Source organism: Salmo salar, chromosome 25, assembly GCF_965601325.2.
Source record: "Salmo salar chromosome 25, fSalSal1, whole genome shotgun sequence".
Lineage (NCBI taxonomy): Eukaryota > Metazoa > Chordata > Actinopteri > Salmoniformes > Salmonidae > Salmo > Salmo salar.
In genome coordinates this window covers 13,134,023-13,147,099 of record NC_138315.1, presented here as the reverse complement: position 1 = coordinate 13,147,099, position 13,077 = coordinate 13,134,023, and the positions used below count along the sequence as shown (strand labels likewise).

The window sequence follows — 13,077 nt, the reverse complement described above, 5'->3', positions numbered from 1 at the left end:
AACTGACTTGCCTAGTTAAATAAAGGTAAAAATAAATACCCCCCCCACACTTTGGTCTGTTTTCACAGGCTTCACAGGATATCCCCCTTCTTTGCCTTGGGGGATATGCTTTGATTTTGTATCACAGCATTTCTGATGCGGTGGTTGCCTGGGAAGCTGTGCAGACAGAGTAGATGTTGAATTTTCTAAAATGTCTATCATTACACAACTTGATGGTAGTGGAAAGACGACAAAAGGGGATGGACAGTGAAATAATAATAATAACCCCCCCCCCCAATCATCATGATTAGTCCCAATGAGACAAACCACAACTGTAAAAAAATAACTCACACAATGGAATGGCAAAATGTGATTTTCAGGGGTAAATTACAAATACTATACAAACTGCAGATCCTTATGTGGACAACGTTCAAATCACATTTTATTTGTCACATGCTTCGTAAACAACAGGTGTAGACTAACCATGAAATGCTTACTTACAGGGGTAAGTAACTTTATGATCAACTTTCTCAATATACAAGCTACAGTCATTTTTCATACTTGGATCAACCTACTATATGAACTGTTTTCATTCAAATTTGATGAAGAGAAAAAAAACATGATTTTCACTGTTGGGGAACTTTTTTCAAAGAATCATTATATTACCACTGATATTGAATAAACAAAATGTTTAATATTGCCGTGGAACTCATGGAGGTACATTTGTGCCGTGGAACTGATGATAAAATGTATTTTTTTCCCCAAAGGACTTCAAGAAGATTTTCAGTTGCCTTACTATGATATGGTGCCTTCAGATCCCTCTGTGGAGGACATGAGAAAGATAGTCTGTGACCAGAAACTGAGACCTAACATTCCCAACCAGTGGCAGAGCTGCGAGGTGAGATAAGATTCTGACTGAATTCCGGTAATTTCCCCAAAGTGTCCAGGTTTTTCTAGTTGGAAGATTCCTGGAATCCGCAGTAAATCTGTGAATACTCCAACCGGGAAGCCTGGGAATTTAGGTGAAGTTACCTGAATTTTACAACCCTAGACTGGAATGTTTTTAAAAATATTTTTTTGCTTTACCGCTACAGTGCCATAAGGTAAGTACTGTATGTTGGCTTGGCTAGCATTTAGAATTTTACCTCTGTAAATTGAACTGCTGTTTCTGAAGAAGTTTTTACTTGTGTTGACTGTAATATGGGTTTATGTTACCTATAGTGCCTTCGGAAAGTATTCAGACCCCTTGACGTTTTCCACATTTTGTTACAGCCTGAATTTAAAAGGATTTCATTGATGTTTTGTCACTGGCCTACACACACTACCTCATAATGTCAAAGTGGAATTATGTTTTTCGAAATGTTTACAAATGAAAAGCTGAATTATCTTGAGTCAATAAGTATTCAAGTAAGTTCAGGAGTACCGTAATTTCCGGACTATTAAGCGCACCTGAATGATAAGCCGCACCCACTGACTTGAATATATATATATTTTTTGGAACATAAATAAGCCGCACATGTCTATAAGCAGCAGGTGCCTACCGGTACATTGAAACAAATGAACTTTACAAAGGCTTTAACGAAACACGGCTTGTAACAAAAATAAATAGGCTTTAACGAAACACGGCTTGTAACAAGAAATAAATAGGCTTTAACGAAACACGGCTTGTAACAAGAAATAAAAAATTAGCAGTAAGCTTTAGTTGTCTTTTTGCACTGTGTCAATTCCTCACGCTGCTGTTTCCAACGTCTTATCATCGACTCATTAAGACCAAGCTCCCGTGTAGCAGCTCTATTTCCTTTTCCAACAGCCAGATCAATCGCCTTCAACTTGAAAGCTGCATCATATGCATTTCTCCGTGTCTTTGCCATGATGAGGGTGACAAAATGACTACCGTAATCAGAATGATGGGAAGTTTGAGAGCGCTCGATTTAATCTAAACAGTAAACAAAAAAGTTGTTTGACCTTAACCCGTTCGGCAATTTCATTGGTCTAATGAAAGCTTCATGCCGCCAAAAAACTGAGAACGTCACAGAATGTGTTTAAAAAAATGTATATATAAAAAAATTGAAAGCGGGAAAAATCCATATGTTAGCCGCATCATTGTTTAAGCCGCGAGGTTCAAAGCCTGGGAAAAAAGTTGCGGCTTATAGTCCGGAATTTACTGTAAACGTTTGCTTAACAAGTCACATAAGTTGTATGGACTCCCTCTGTGTGCAATAATAGTGTTTAACATGATTTTTGAATGAATACCGCATCTCTGCACCCCACACATACAATTATCAGTAAGGTCCTTAATTCAATCATTAAGAACTGGGGAGTTTTTCAGGTTAAAAAAGTAACGGAATGGAGCTAAGCACAGGCAAAATCCTACAGGAAAACCTGGTTCAGTCTGCTTTCCAACAGACACTGGGAGATGAATTTACCTTTCAGCAGGACAACCTAAACCACAATAACCTACCAAGAAGACGGTGAATGTTACTGAGTTAGTTTTGACTTTAATCTATTTAAAAATATATGGCAAGACCTGAAATTGGTTGTCTAGCAATGATCAAAACAACCAATTTGACAGAGCTTGAATAATTTTGAAAAGAATAGTGGTCAAATGTTGCACAATCCGGGTGTGGAAACTCTTAGGGACTTACCCAGAAAGACTCACAGCTGTAATCGCTGCCAAAGGTGCTTCTACAAAGTATTCACTCAGGGGTGTGAGTCCTTACGTAAATTAGATATTTCTGTATTTTCAATATATTTGCAAAAATTTATAAAATCACGCTTTCACTTTGTCATTAGGGGGTATTGTGTGTAGATTGGTGAGAACAAAAAATATTTAATCAATTTTTAATTCGGTCTGTAACACAACAAAATGTGGAATAAGTCAATGGGTATGAATACTTTCTGAAGGCATTGTATTCTTAGTTGAATGCACTTTCCTGTAAGTCGCTCTGGATAAGAGCCTGTGCTAAATTACCATAATAATCTGGTCTGACCATGTAAAATCTGGGCCTTTTTAATTGATAAAAATCCCTCTGGATTCGTTAGGCACTGCGGGTGATAGGCAAGCTGATGCGCGAGTGCTGGTACGCCAATGCTGCAGCTCGCCTCACCGCACTGAGGGTCAAGAAAACCGTCTCTCAGGTGACTGTACTCAAGGACATCAAAGATTAGCTAGGTAAGCTAGTCCACTGGCTGCCCCCCCCCCCCATCCAATGTACTGTTATTAGTCGGGAGCAAAGCATCCTCTGGACCACACTAAACACTCAATTGGGTGGTATTCATTAGAAACCAAACAGACTGGAGCAGGGAGGGGTCTACCTGAATTTGTCAAATAAGAAACTAACATTTTCGGGGTTTTTTTTGTTGCTATGTTGTGCGCTAATGAATACAACACAGCAGTGTGCATTCTCAGCTTGTGATGCCAAAGGAGCCTACTGCTGCTACCCAGCAGGGAACACTCCTGTCCTGCCCTGCAGTGTGTGACTGGAACTGCATCACCCAATCAAGAAGGAACAGGAAATGAAACTGTGACCTTTTTAGATGTCAATGGATGATTTATAATGTACCGATTTTTCTCTGCTACCTCAGATGTTTTTAAGTGCCCAAAGCTTGAAGTTGCACATTGAATGCTTCACGCCATATAATTGTGTATGTACTGTAGTGCTAGGCAACATGCAAAAAAATATTGTAAATGTTACTGAGTAATGCACTCACTGCTATGCCTGATTAGTAAAGGACACCCAAGGTCTACATCCAGAAAAATAACTGCTATGTGTGTGCTGCCCCCACCCCACCCTATTCTATTACGCATCCATATATATTTTTGTATATGACTTGAAAAATAATGCCTATATCAACTATACTCTGTATTTAACTTTTAAAAAAGTCCAAGATGTTGTATAACACAATATATTATTGTTAAAGGGGCAATCTGCAGTTCTAACAATGACAAAGTGGACACCCACTGCTATTTTTGGTTAACAGCTGAGGGACGGGGCTGGAGAAATGGAACTACTCTCAAATTCATAGACCGAGCTATGGATGCATGGGACTGACCATCCATGATATCAATATTATAGTATTAACCATATAATTAGGAATTAGAATACTAATAGTTGAAATAAGAATAGTCATTTAATAGGATCTCTGGTTTTAACCATGCTTCGAGGATATACAGTATTTGTGTACAATGGCACTGTTTACAAACAATGGCGTAAAACAAGCTTATATTTTGGTTTTCGATGTGCTACGACAGTATTTACTTAGCTCGTGAGGCATTTTATAAGTTATGTTCTTTAAGAATCAATGGGTGTATATCATTAATGTAATAAAAGTGAAGAAAAAAAACAGATGTAGCTATTGCAGATTGCCCCTTTAAACACATGCACAAACGCATTTGTATTTTTTCTAACAATCGCATCTTCTCTGTGAAGCACAACTTTTGTTATATTACAGAAGAGAGAAGTTTTAGAAAAAAAACACTTAAATATATTGATATATTTAATATATAGATGTAATAATGGAAAGAGTTTTATTCCATATAAATATTGTTTATATATCCAAAGCCTTTAATTGAACACTACAATATGTAGGGACACTATGAAATGCCAATGTGAAAATATATACATGCATTGTTTTTTTTTTTTTAAATGAAGTACAAAATGTACTACATTGTTGGTATAATGTACTCAAAGCAGTACACCCTTTACCCAAGATAATATGCACCAAAAAAAAAAAAAGACCAATTGTTCACCAGATATTTTTGTTTGTCTACTAAAGAGGGATTTTTCAGTGAGTCCAGACAGCCGTGAGTTTGAACAGTGGCTGTGTTCAGGCTGCTTATGTGAACACTAATGCCATTGTCAGACTTGGCTTGTAAACCCTTGCCATAACAGGCTTAGGAACGGGGACATAAGCTAAATCTGCAGTGGGTGTCTCCTGTACACAACATGGCAGGCCTGGTGCTCTGTTTGTGTAGGCCTGCAGCAAGTTCAATCAGAGGTATACGACGTGTATATCACACAGACATTTTGCCAATGTATGTTTGAAAATTTGCCCATGTATTGCCTGTGGTGTCATTTTGCTTAAACAAAGCCTGCGATTTGAGATTGTTTAAGATGGGTGCTGTTTAGAAAAATACACTTGGCTTTTAATGACTTATGTAGATTTGTTCTTGTTGACTTTTATATTGTTTGCTTATGCAAATAAGGGCTCTATTGAATTTGGCTCGCTAAAGTTCAGAGTTACAGCGTGATTGAAATCTAAAGGCAATGTTCCCGCGTTAGCGAAGACTGCATTCACGGTAAACGCTGCATATGTCGGCTCAATCGGAAATTACCTTTTTGATCTCACAACCTGGAACGCTTCAGCGATACAGATTGAATAGAGCCCTAAGCTGTTTAACATCTTTGTAGTTCATGCAAGTCAGCATCTGCCTGGGGGGGGGGGGGGGGGGGGGTCAATGTACAGTAGCATGGTCAATGTAGCATCTGCAGTTGCTTCATAGGTGTACATAGTGACAGGCTTGCTGCTCTGCTGCCCGTATAGCTGTATCATTAAGTCAATGTTACAATTATGTTTTGTGCGTTAAAAACAATGACCGTTTCACTTAATATGTGTAATTATTTCCCCGAAATTGTAACAAAATATATATTGACATTGCAGTATTTAGTGCTCTGCCTGTATCCTGTGGACAAGCAAGCTAATGTTAATTGTCTAATTGGAAATGAAGATGTGCTTTTGTTGTCATGGCCTACAGTCGAGTCAGTTTCCCTGAGGAACTGAACAGTCTGATCACTGTTTGACAACTGGTCAAGATGATGTGTGGAATTGTTTTGCTTCTATAGACCATCTGTCATTCTGAAGAAAAGAGACTAATTCTGAAATTTCTGGTCAAATATCTTTTGAAAATTGTGTATGACACAATTTGGAAGTTTTGCCTGCTCTGGGAATGTGGTATTCGTTTTCTAAAGAAGGTTTTACGTTGAGAAATGTCACCCTCCAATGAATTAGCTTCATTCTTTCTGTTGACAAGAGCAACTATTTTGTGTTGTGAATTCCGATATGGGTCTCTTATGTCAATATGTCTTTCAGTCTTACACTATTTATTATAAATATGTGACAACGGTGAGTCAATAAACTACATTTAATTGAAAATTACATTTTTCTTTGATATTTTTAATACCTTATTTGTTTGTCATATGTAATTCCCCATGACAGATTATGATAGTATCAGGGCATGACTTCCGGAATGAGAGTGTTTCCCTCTCATTTTCAGTCGTTTACCTGAAATGACAATTTCTTATGTATGTCATCCGTTTTATCCTCTGCAATGATTCATAAATGTACTGTGGTTCAGAAGACATGACGGCTAACCTGACAACTACAGCAGATTTGTCCGTTTTAAATGGAGGAAGTAAGCCTTGTCACCTTGGCTGTTATCGGCACTACTCAGATGAGTCAGCCACTCCCGAATGTGCTTCGGTTTAACCATAATCTCCATTCAATTCTACAGCACTGTGACCGGGAACTTGGACAATCATAACATTTTGGGGGGGGATAATTAATTAAAAATATAAAAATTATACCTTTTTATTTACATAAGTATTCAGACCCTTTGCGATGAGACTTGAAAGTTAGCTCAGGTGCATCCTGTTTCCATTGGTCATCCTTGAAATGTTTCTACTTCTTGATTTGGAGTCCACCTGTGGTAAATTCAATTGATTGGACATGATTTGGAAAGGGACACACCTGACTATATAAGGTCCCACAGTTGACAGTGCATGTCAGAGCAAAAACCAAGCCATGAGTTCAAAGAAATTGTCCGTAGAGCTCCGAGACAGGATTGTGTCGAGGCACAGATCTGGGGAAGGGTACCAAAACATTTCTGCAGCATTGAAGGTCCCCAAGAACACAGTGTCCTCCATCATTCTTAAATGGAAGTAGTTTGGAACCACCAAGATTCTTCCTAGATTACTTCCGCGCAATCGGTGGAGAAGGGCCTTGGTCAGGGAGGTGACCAAGAGCCTGATGGTCACTCTGACAGAGCTCCAAAGTTCCTCTGGAGATGGGAGAACATTCCAGAAAGACAACCATCTCTGCAGCCCTCCACCAATCAGGCCTTTTATAGTAGAGGGGCCAGATGGAAGCCACTCCTCATTAAGAGGCACATGACAGCCTGCTTGGAGTTTGCCAAAAGGCAACTAAAGGATTCTCAGACCACGAGAAACAAGTTTCTCTGCTCTGATGAAACCAACATTGAACTCTTTGGCCTGAATGCCAAGCATCACGTCTGGAAGAACCCCGGCACATCCCTACGGTGAAGCATGGTGGTGGCAGCAACATGCTGTGGGGATGTTTTTCAGCGGCAGGGACTGGGAGACTAGTCAGGATCGAGGGGAAAGATGAACAGAGCAACGTGCAGAGAGATCCTTGATTTTAAACCTGCTCCAGAGCGCTCAGGACCTGACTGGGGCAAAGGTTCACCTTCCAACAGGACAAGCACCCGAAGCACACAGCCAAGACAATGCAGGAGTGGCTTCAGGACAAGTCTTTGAATGTCCTGAGTGGCCCAGCCAGAGCCTGAACTTGAACCCGGTCGAACATCTCTGGAGAGACCTGAAAATAGCTGTGCAGCGACGCTCCCCATCCAACTGGACAGGGCTTGAGAGGATTTGCAGAGAAGAATGGGATAAACTCTCCAAATACAGGTCTGAATACTTTCCGAATACACTGTATAGCGAATGATGTGCGTTCCTTGTCTGTACACAGTGTTACAGTGGAGGGGAAATCTACTGGCCTGACAGTCCCGTGGAAGCTTGGTCGCTGGCTCTGCTATGGGTCACACAGGTTCAATGAACCAGAGAGGATTCGAGTGACGCAACACTGCCGTCAACTGTTCTGTTTCGTGAGGGCTGGTCCCAAATGGCAACTTATAGGGCTCTGGTCAAAAGTGGTGCACTATATAGGGAATACAGTGCCATTTGGGACAGCGTCACAAAGACAGGCTTTAGGTGTGGGACATTCTGATGTTTCTATTTGACCAATTAATTTGTTTTGTATCCCAAACACATCATACAGTTTGGGGTATTTGAATGAATGCAAAGGTACTGTATAATCATCTTAATACATATTGTTCTTTATCTTAGAAAATGAATTAGGAAAAAATCCTAAACTCTCAAAGAACAATATAAACTTTTTTTTTTTAATGTCCTGTGAGAGTCTTCTTTAGCACATCTGTCCCCTGTTTTTATTCTTGACCATTGGCCTGTGTGTGATTTCCTCTTTGATCAAACCCCGTCTGATGGCTTCTAGCCATTGACCCATGCCGTGTGTTTGTAAAGCAAGTCTCTAGCCCCGAGCGAAAGCCTGCTTTTGTCTGTCCTCGCAAGACGAAGCTCTTTGCTTGGCGGACCAGAGAGGCTCAGGTTGACTCCAACCCATTCAGAAAACAGAAACTGGAGTAAGGGGAAGCAGGTGATGCTAGACTAGACCACAGAGGTGGTAGTTTTTCATGCATTGCTGATTTCTGACAGACCGTAAATCGAAGAGAAAAAAAGAAAAGGGGGATGTTTGAAAAGAAAAAAAACGTAAGCAGATTCCTTTTCCCGGCCGCAGCAGAGCAGACGAACAGTTCATAAGAAAAATAAGAAAGAAATGAAAAGAAAGTGAGCGAGGGCTGTGATCGACTAACACAGGTTCACCATAATCACATGGTGTGGATTTCCGCTTTGACACATTTGCTTTCAGCAGCACAGCAGGGCAGGGACACACCACATACGACACAAGCAGAGTTACTGTACGGAACTATCTGTAGCAGAGCTGCAATATGGTGCTGTGAAGAGCGAGCGCTCCACTCCACCATGCAATCCACCATGAACCTCAACAGGCTCCTGCGACAGGGCAGCCAGGACAGTTACATTATGGAGGGCTCTCTGAGGAAGAAGGGTCGTCTATGGTATCAGCACTCTCTGAAGGAACCCCATAACAAAACCAGTCAGAATGGGGGGACTACTCCCGGGACTCTGCCAAGAGGCTGGAAACAGGTGAGTGAGAAACCTTGGAAAGAAACAGGAAAAGATTGAACGGTTTTACTGTGTATCATTTCAGTCATGTGACCTATAAAGTTGCACTCGGTTTGTTATTCTTAGAGGTCATTGATGTTTGTAGATAGTATATAAAACTGTTTCATTGGCATCAGAGAGGTATACATGAATATTTACCAAGACCATGAATGTTTTACATAAGACAAACTAGTTCACTAGCAGAAAAAAAGGACTTGGAAACATACTGTGTTTTTAAGATTTAATTAACATATTCTGTCACATTATTTACCAGGAATATGATGAGACTGGTCTAAATATTGTTTATTTTACATTAAATGAATATATAATCAGAATAGTTATTTTCACTGTTTTTATAAAATGTATGAAAATGTATTTAAATATACTTTTGACTTTCCAGTCCAACAGAGCCCGCTCAAACTCCTTAGTGGATTATACTGACCCTCAGAGGTAAATACAAGCCCTTTGTCATTTGTATAGTGCACTGTTTGCTTGCTGTTTGGGGTTTTAGGCTGGGTTTCTGTACAGCACTTTGTGACATCAGCTGATGTAAGAAGGGCTTTATAAATACATTTGATTGAAATTTGATTGACTGTTAATACTATGATACCACCACAATTCTGTTTAATGACTCAAGTTATGACAAGTGTGTAACTGAATTTTGCCTGCACATAGGACTACCATTATGTTGCAAAAGCAAGACAATGAGACTTTTGGATTTGAAATTCAGGTAAGACATTTTAATCAGTCTTACAATTAATACAAAATACATTTAAGAAATATTTATCTGCGCCATCAGTCCTGCCTAGTGACAGAAGTATGATTCCTCTTGTTCTAGACGTATGGCATGCAGCTGAAGAAAAGCATGGCGGTGGAGATGTGCACATTTGTGTGCAAGGTGCAGGAGGACAGCTCAGCTGAGAGTGCAGGTCTGACCGCCGGTGAGACACCCACCTCCTACTTCCTCTACCTGTGGCTCAAACTCGGCGCTCTACTCACAGATCCGCTTTAGCTGACAATCGCATAGCGTTTGTTCTGGTGGTGTCAGGCTGTCAAATCCACAAGCGGCTCCTGTCACTATACTTAAAGTGGACATTGCCATTGGCTGCACGGAGTCGCATTCTGACAAATCCCATGCAGCCTTGTTTACAAGTTTGAACACTGAAATGTGAGATGTGATCTACAGTACACCCCGATTAGGCTGGTAGAAATGAATAGTTATGATTTTCAATTTGAGCGTCATTATTATTTAGCTTCGACACAGTTACACCTCTGACACTGCCAAAATATCAGCTATGCGGGTGTCGGCTATCGCCGCTTAACGCTTGATCTGATTGACTCAGAGAGACGGCCACGTTACACCCATTACAATACATGTAACTTTCACACAGAGGAAGGCCAACAACGCAAAGGCCTGACTACTCTTTCTCTCTCTGTCTATCTTTCATATGCTCTCTTTCTCACTCTCTATCCCTCTTGCTCTGTTCACATAGGTGATGTTATCGTCACCATCAATGGGGTCAGCATTGAGGGGTCAAGCCATCAGCGCATCGTTGACCTGATTCGAGAATCCACCAACCTATTACGGTGAGTAAGACCTGCAATGAGACCCAAGCCAAAAGGTTACTGTCTGTAACTCTGAACAACATTGAGCATAGAAACATTTTGATGAACCTTGATATTGTACCACGGTGTGCAGAATTATTTGTGAGATTTTGTTTGGTGGCCTCCCAAATGGCACCCTATTCCCAATATAGTGCACAACATTTGAACGGAGCTCTATGGGCCCTGGTCAAAGTAGTGCACTATAAAGTGCCCTATGGGACATGGTCCGTATTGGCGCACTATATTCGGAGCTATTGCTGTTTGTGCTCATTTAGTCCCTGTGTAATCTCAGGATGGAGACGGTGTGTGGGACGGCGGTGAAGAGGATTGAGCTGGAGAAGAAGATGAGCTTGCTCAAGGTGTGTCTCTCTTACAGGGCGGATGTTTGGCTTCAGTAACACACCCTAGTTGAATAAGACCTTACAGTGGAAAATATGGGTGGCGTGCTCTGTGTTGTAGCCAACCACATAACCCCACCCAGCACAGCACAAATAAGCACACGTGACAGAACAACCGTAGCACAGTATTGAAACAGGTTTAGTATAGCTATATGTATTTTCAACACCATTTCATCACTAATCCTACATAGATGAATTGGGTCACAGGGAAACGCATCACTATAAAGGTCATGTTAAGTACTGTATGGCTGACCTCCGAGTCAACCGAGTCTAATCGTCATTCTGCGTCTTTGTCCACACAGCAAACCCTGAGAGAGAAAAGAGTGGAGTTGCAAGTGCTCACATTACAGGAAAAATGTCTTATGCGAGGTGAGGGGTTTTTCCCAGCTTTGAAACTGCAGAACTTCCTTTCTCATTTTGTTGATGTGAAAATGACGAGTAAATCGTTGATCTGTCTATTAATGAGCTTTGTTGAACGTCATTGTGAGAAATTGACTGAGAAAAAAAATCCTGTCAATCAACCACATCCTTTATAGTGCACATGAATACTGTGGTTGGATAAGTTCACACTGTCAACTAACTCCCCTTCTTTTGTCTCAAGGTAACCTGAATGACAGTTCTCTACACCCCTCTATGGACTCCCTGATATCTCCAATGTCTCTGTCAGGACACAGTGGCCACCGCGGCCACCGCTTCTCCAGTGACAGTAGCTGCCAGAGTGGGATGACGGAGGACAGTGACCTGGCCAGTGTGTTTGGCGACCTGGGCTCCCCGAGTCCATGCAGTGTGGCCAGTCCAGACGATATTTGCTTCTTCTCCAGAGACTTCACCGAGGAGGGGCCCCCCAGGCCCCCAGCCAGCCTCAGCCGTACCCGCAGCGGTAGCCTGACCAGCCGCAGCAGTTCCCTCTCCTCCCCCTCCCCCACATGGGACGCCTCCAGAGCCTCGTCGTCCCTGTTTGGGACTCTCCCCAGGAAGGCCAGGAGAGCCAGCGTCCGCAAACACATCCTGAAGTTCATCCCTGGATTCAACCACTCAGTGGAGGAGGAGGACACCTGAACTGAGCTATGAACGAACGCTACAGTACGTCTTTGTGTGATGTGACGTTCAATACAAACATTTCTTGCTGAGACAGTCCTAATATGGATGCCATACCTGGACTCGGGAAGAGACACATACTATATGAGCATTATGGACATGAGAAGCATTAGGAGGAAGCAAGCATTCTCCCTTTGACAAAAGCCTTCAGTTATCTACAGATACTGCGTGCATGATGGACTGCTTTGGTGTTGCACTTTCACACAACCATTTTCAGAGGATTTGTTCTTGACCAAAATCCTAGAGAAAACGGCATCAATTCTTAAAATTGCAACAATTGTTTGTCATAAAGAATGCAGTTATTTGTAATAAGGAACGCAAGAACTCAGTTCATGTGTGTGCAGCCAATGAAACAAAGATTGTGCTTGCCATTTCTAAAATTGTGACCATAGGATGTAGGGTGATGACTATGAATGAAAAGGCCCGATCTTCCTCAATTAATTATTTTGCTTGTATATAACTTAAGACATGTATGCGTTGCATATTTAAATGTGATCAAATAAGTTATATTGGACAGCATGTCTGGCAGTTTTGTCACAAAAAAGTGTGGTTAACTGCACAGTTCAAAACAGGATGTGGGCAGAGAAGGTGCTACATTCTTCACTATTTCTGTTCCCATTGCCACGTTTGGCTTGCTTATGTATCTACAACTTTGTCTTGATAAACTACACATCTGAAGTTTCCTGTAATTCAGGACATTTTTCAGTAACTTGGAGTGTCGTGAAATGTAATTTGTTTTATGCTTGCTGTCTTCATATTGCTGCTTTAATTAAGATTCAAAGAAAATATGTTTTGAAATTCTCTGAACACAAGTGACCTGTAAAAAAATGCACAAATAAACTGTCCCTCTTCACATATTCTCTATCTCATACTCTCATATTATCTTCTTCTGTTGCTTAAATGAAAGGGTAGGTAGCACAAACGTAACTTAAATGAAA

At 41.0% G+C, this 13,077-nt stretch overlaps 2 protein-coding genes across 3 annotated transcripts in view; both read left to right on the top strand.

Moving 5' to 3' along the window:
- LOC106586171 (activin receptor type-1C) overlaps nt 1-4,626 on the top strand; it is a 33,048-nt gene extending 28,422 nt beyond the window's left edge. Inside the window, exons 8-10 of one of the 2 annotated variants that reach the window (XM_014173107.3) lie at nt 747-877; nt 3,022-3,151; nt 3,373-4,626. In XM_014173107.3, coding sequence (XP_014028582.1) covers nt 747-877; nt 3,022-3,147 — 257 coding nt within the window. In that variant the 3' untranslated portion in view covers nt 3,148-3,151; nt 3,373-4,626. Of the gene's footprint in view, nt 1-746; nt 878-3,021 lie in introns of both variants that reach the window. The other variant, XM_014173106.3, reaches the window with a different exon arrangement.
- A 3,844-nt stretch (nt 4,627-8,470) lies between these two features.
- On the top strand, nt 8,471-12,476 carry LOC106586170 (cytohesin-interacting protein). Its single transcript, XM_014173105.3, has 8 exons — nt 8,471-9,020; nt 9,439-9,488; nt 9,714-9,768; nt 9,877-9,979; nt 10,532-10,625; nt 10,936-11,002; nt 11,344-11,410; nt 11,643-12,476. Exons 1-8 carry the CDS (start codon nt 8,688-8,690, stop codon nt 12,098-12,100), a joined length of 1,227 nt encoding a protein of 408 aa, XP_014028580.1. The 5' UTR covers nt 8,471-8,687; the 3' UTR covers nt 12,101-12,476.
- Nucleotides 12,477-13,077: the final 601 nt, after the last annotated feature.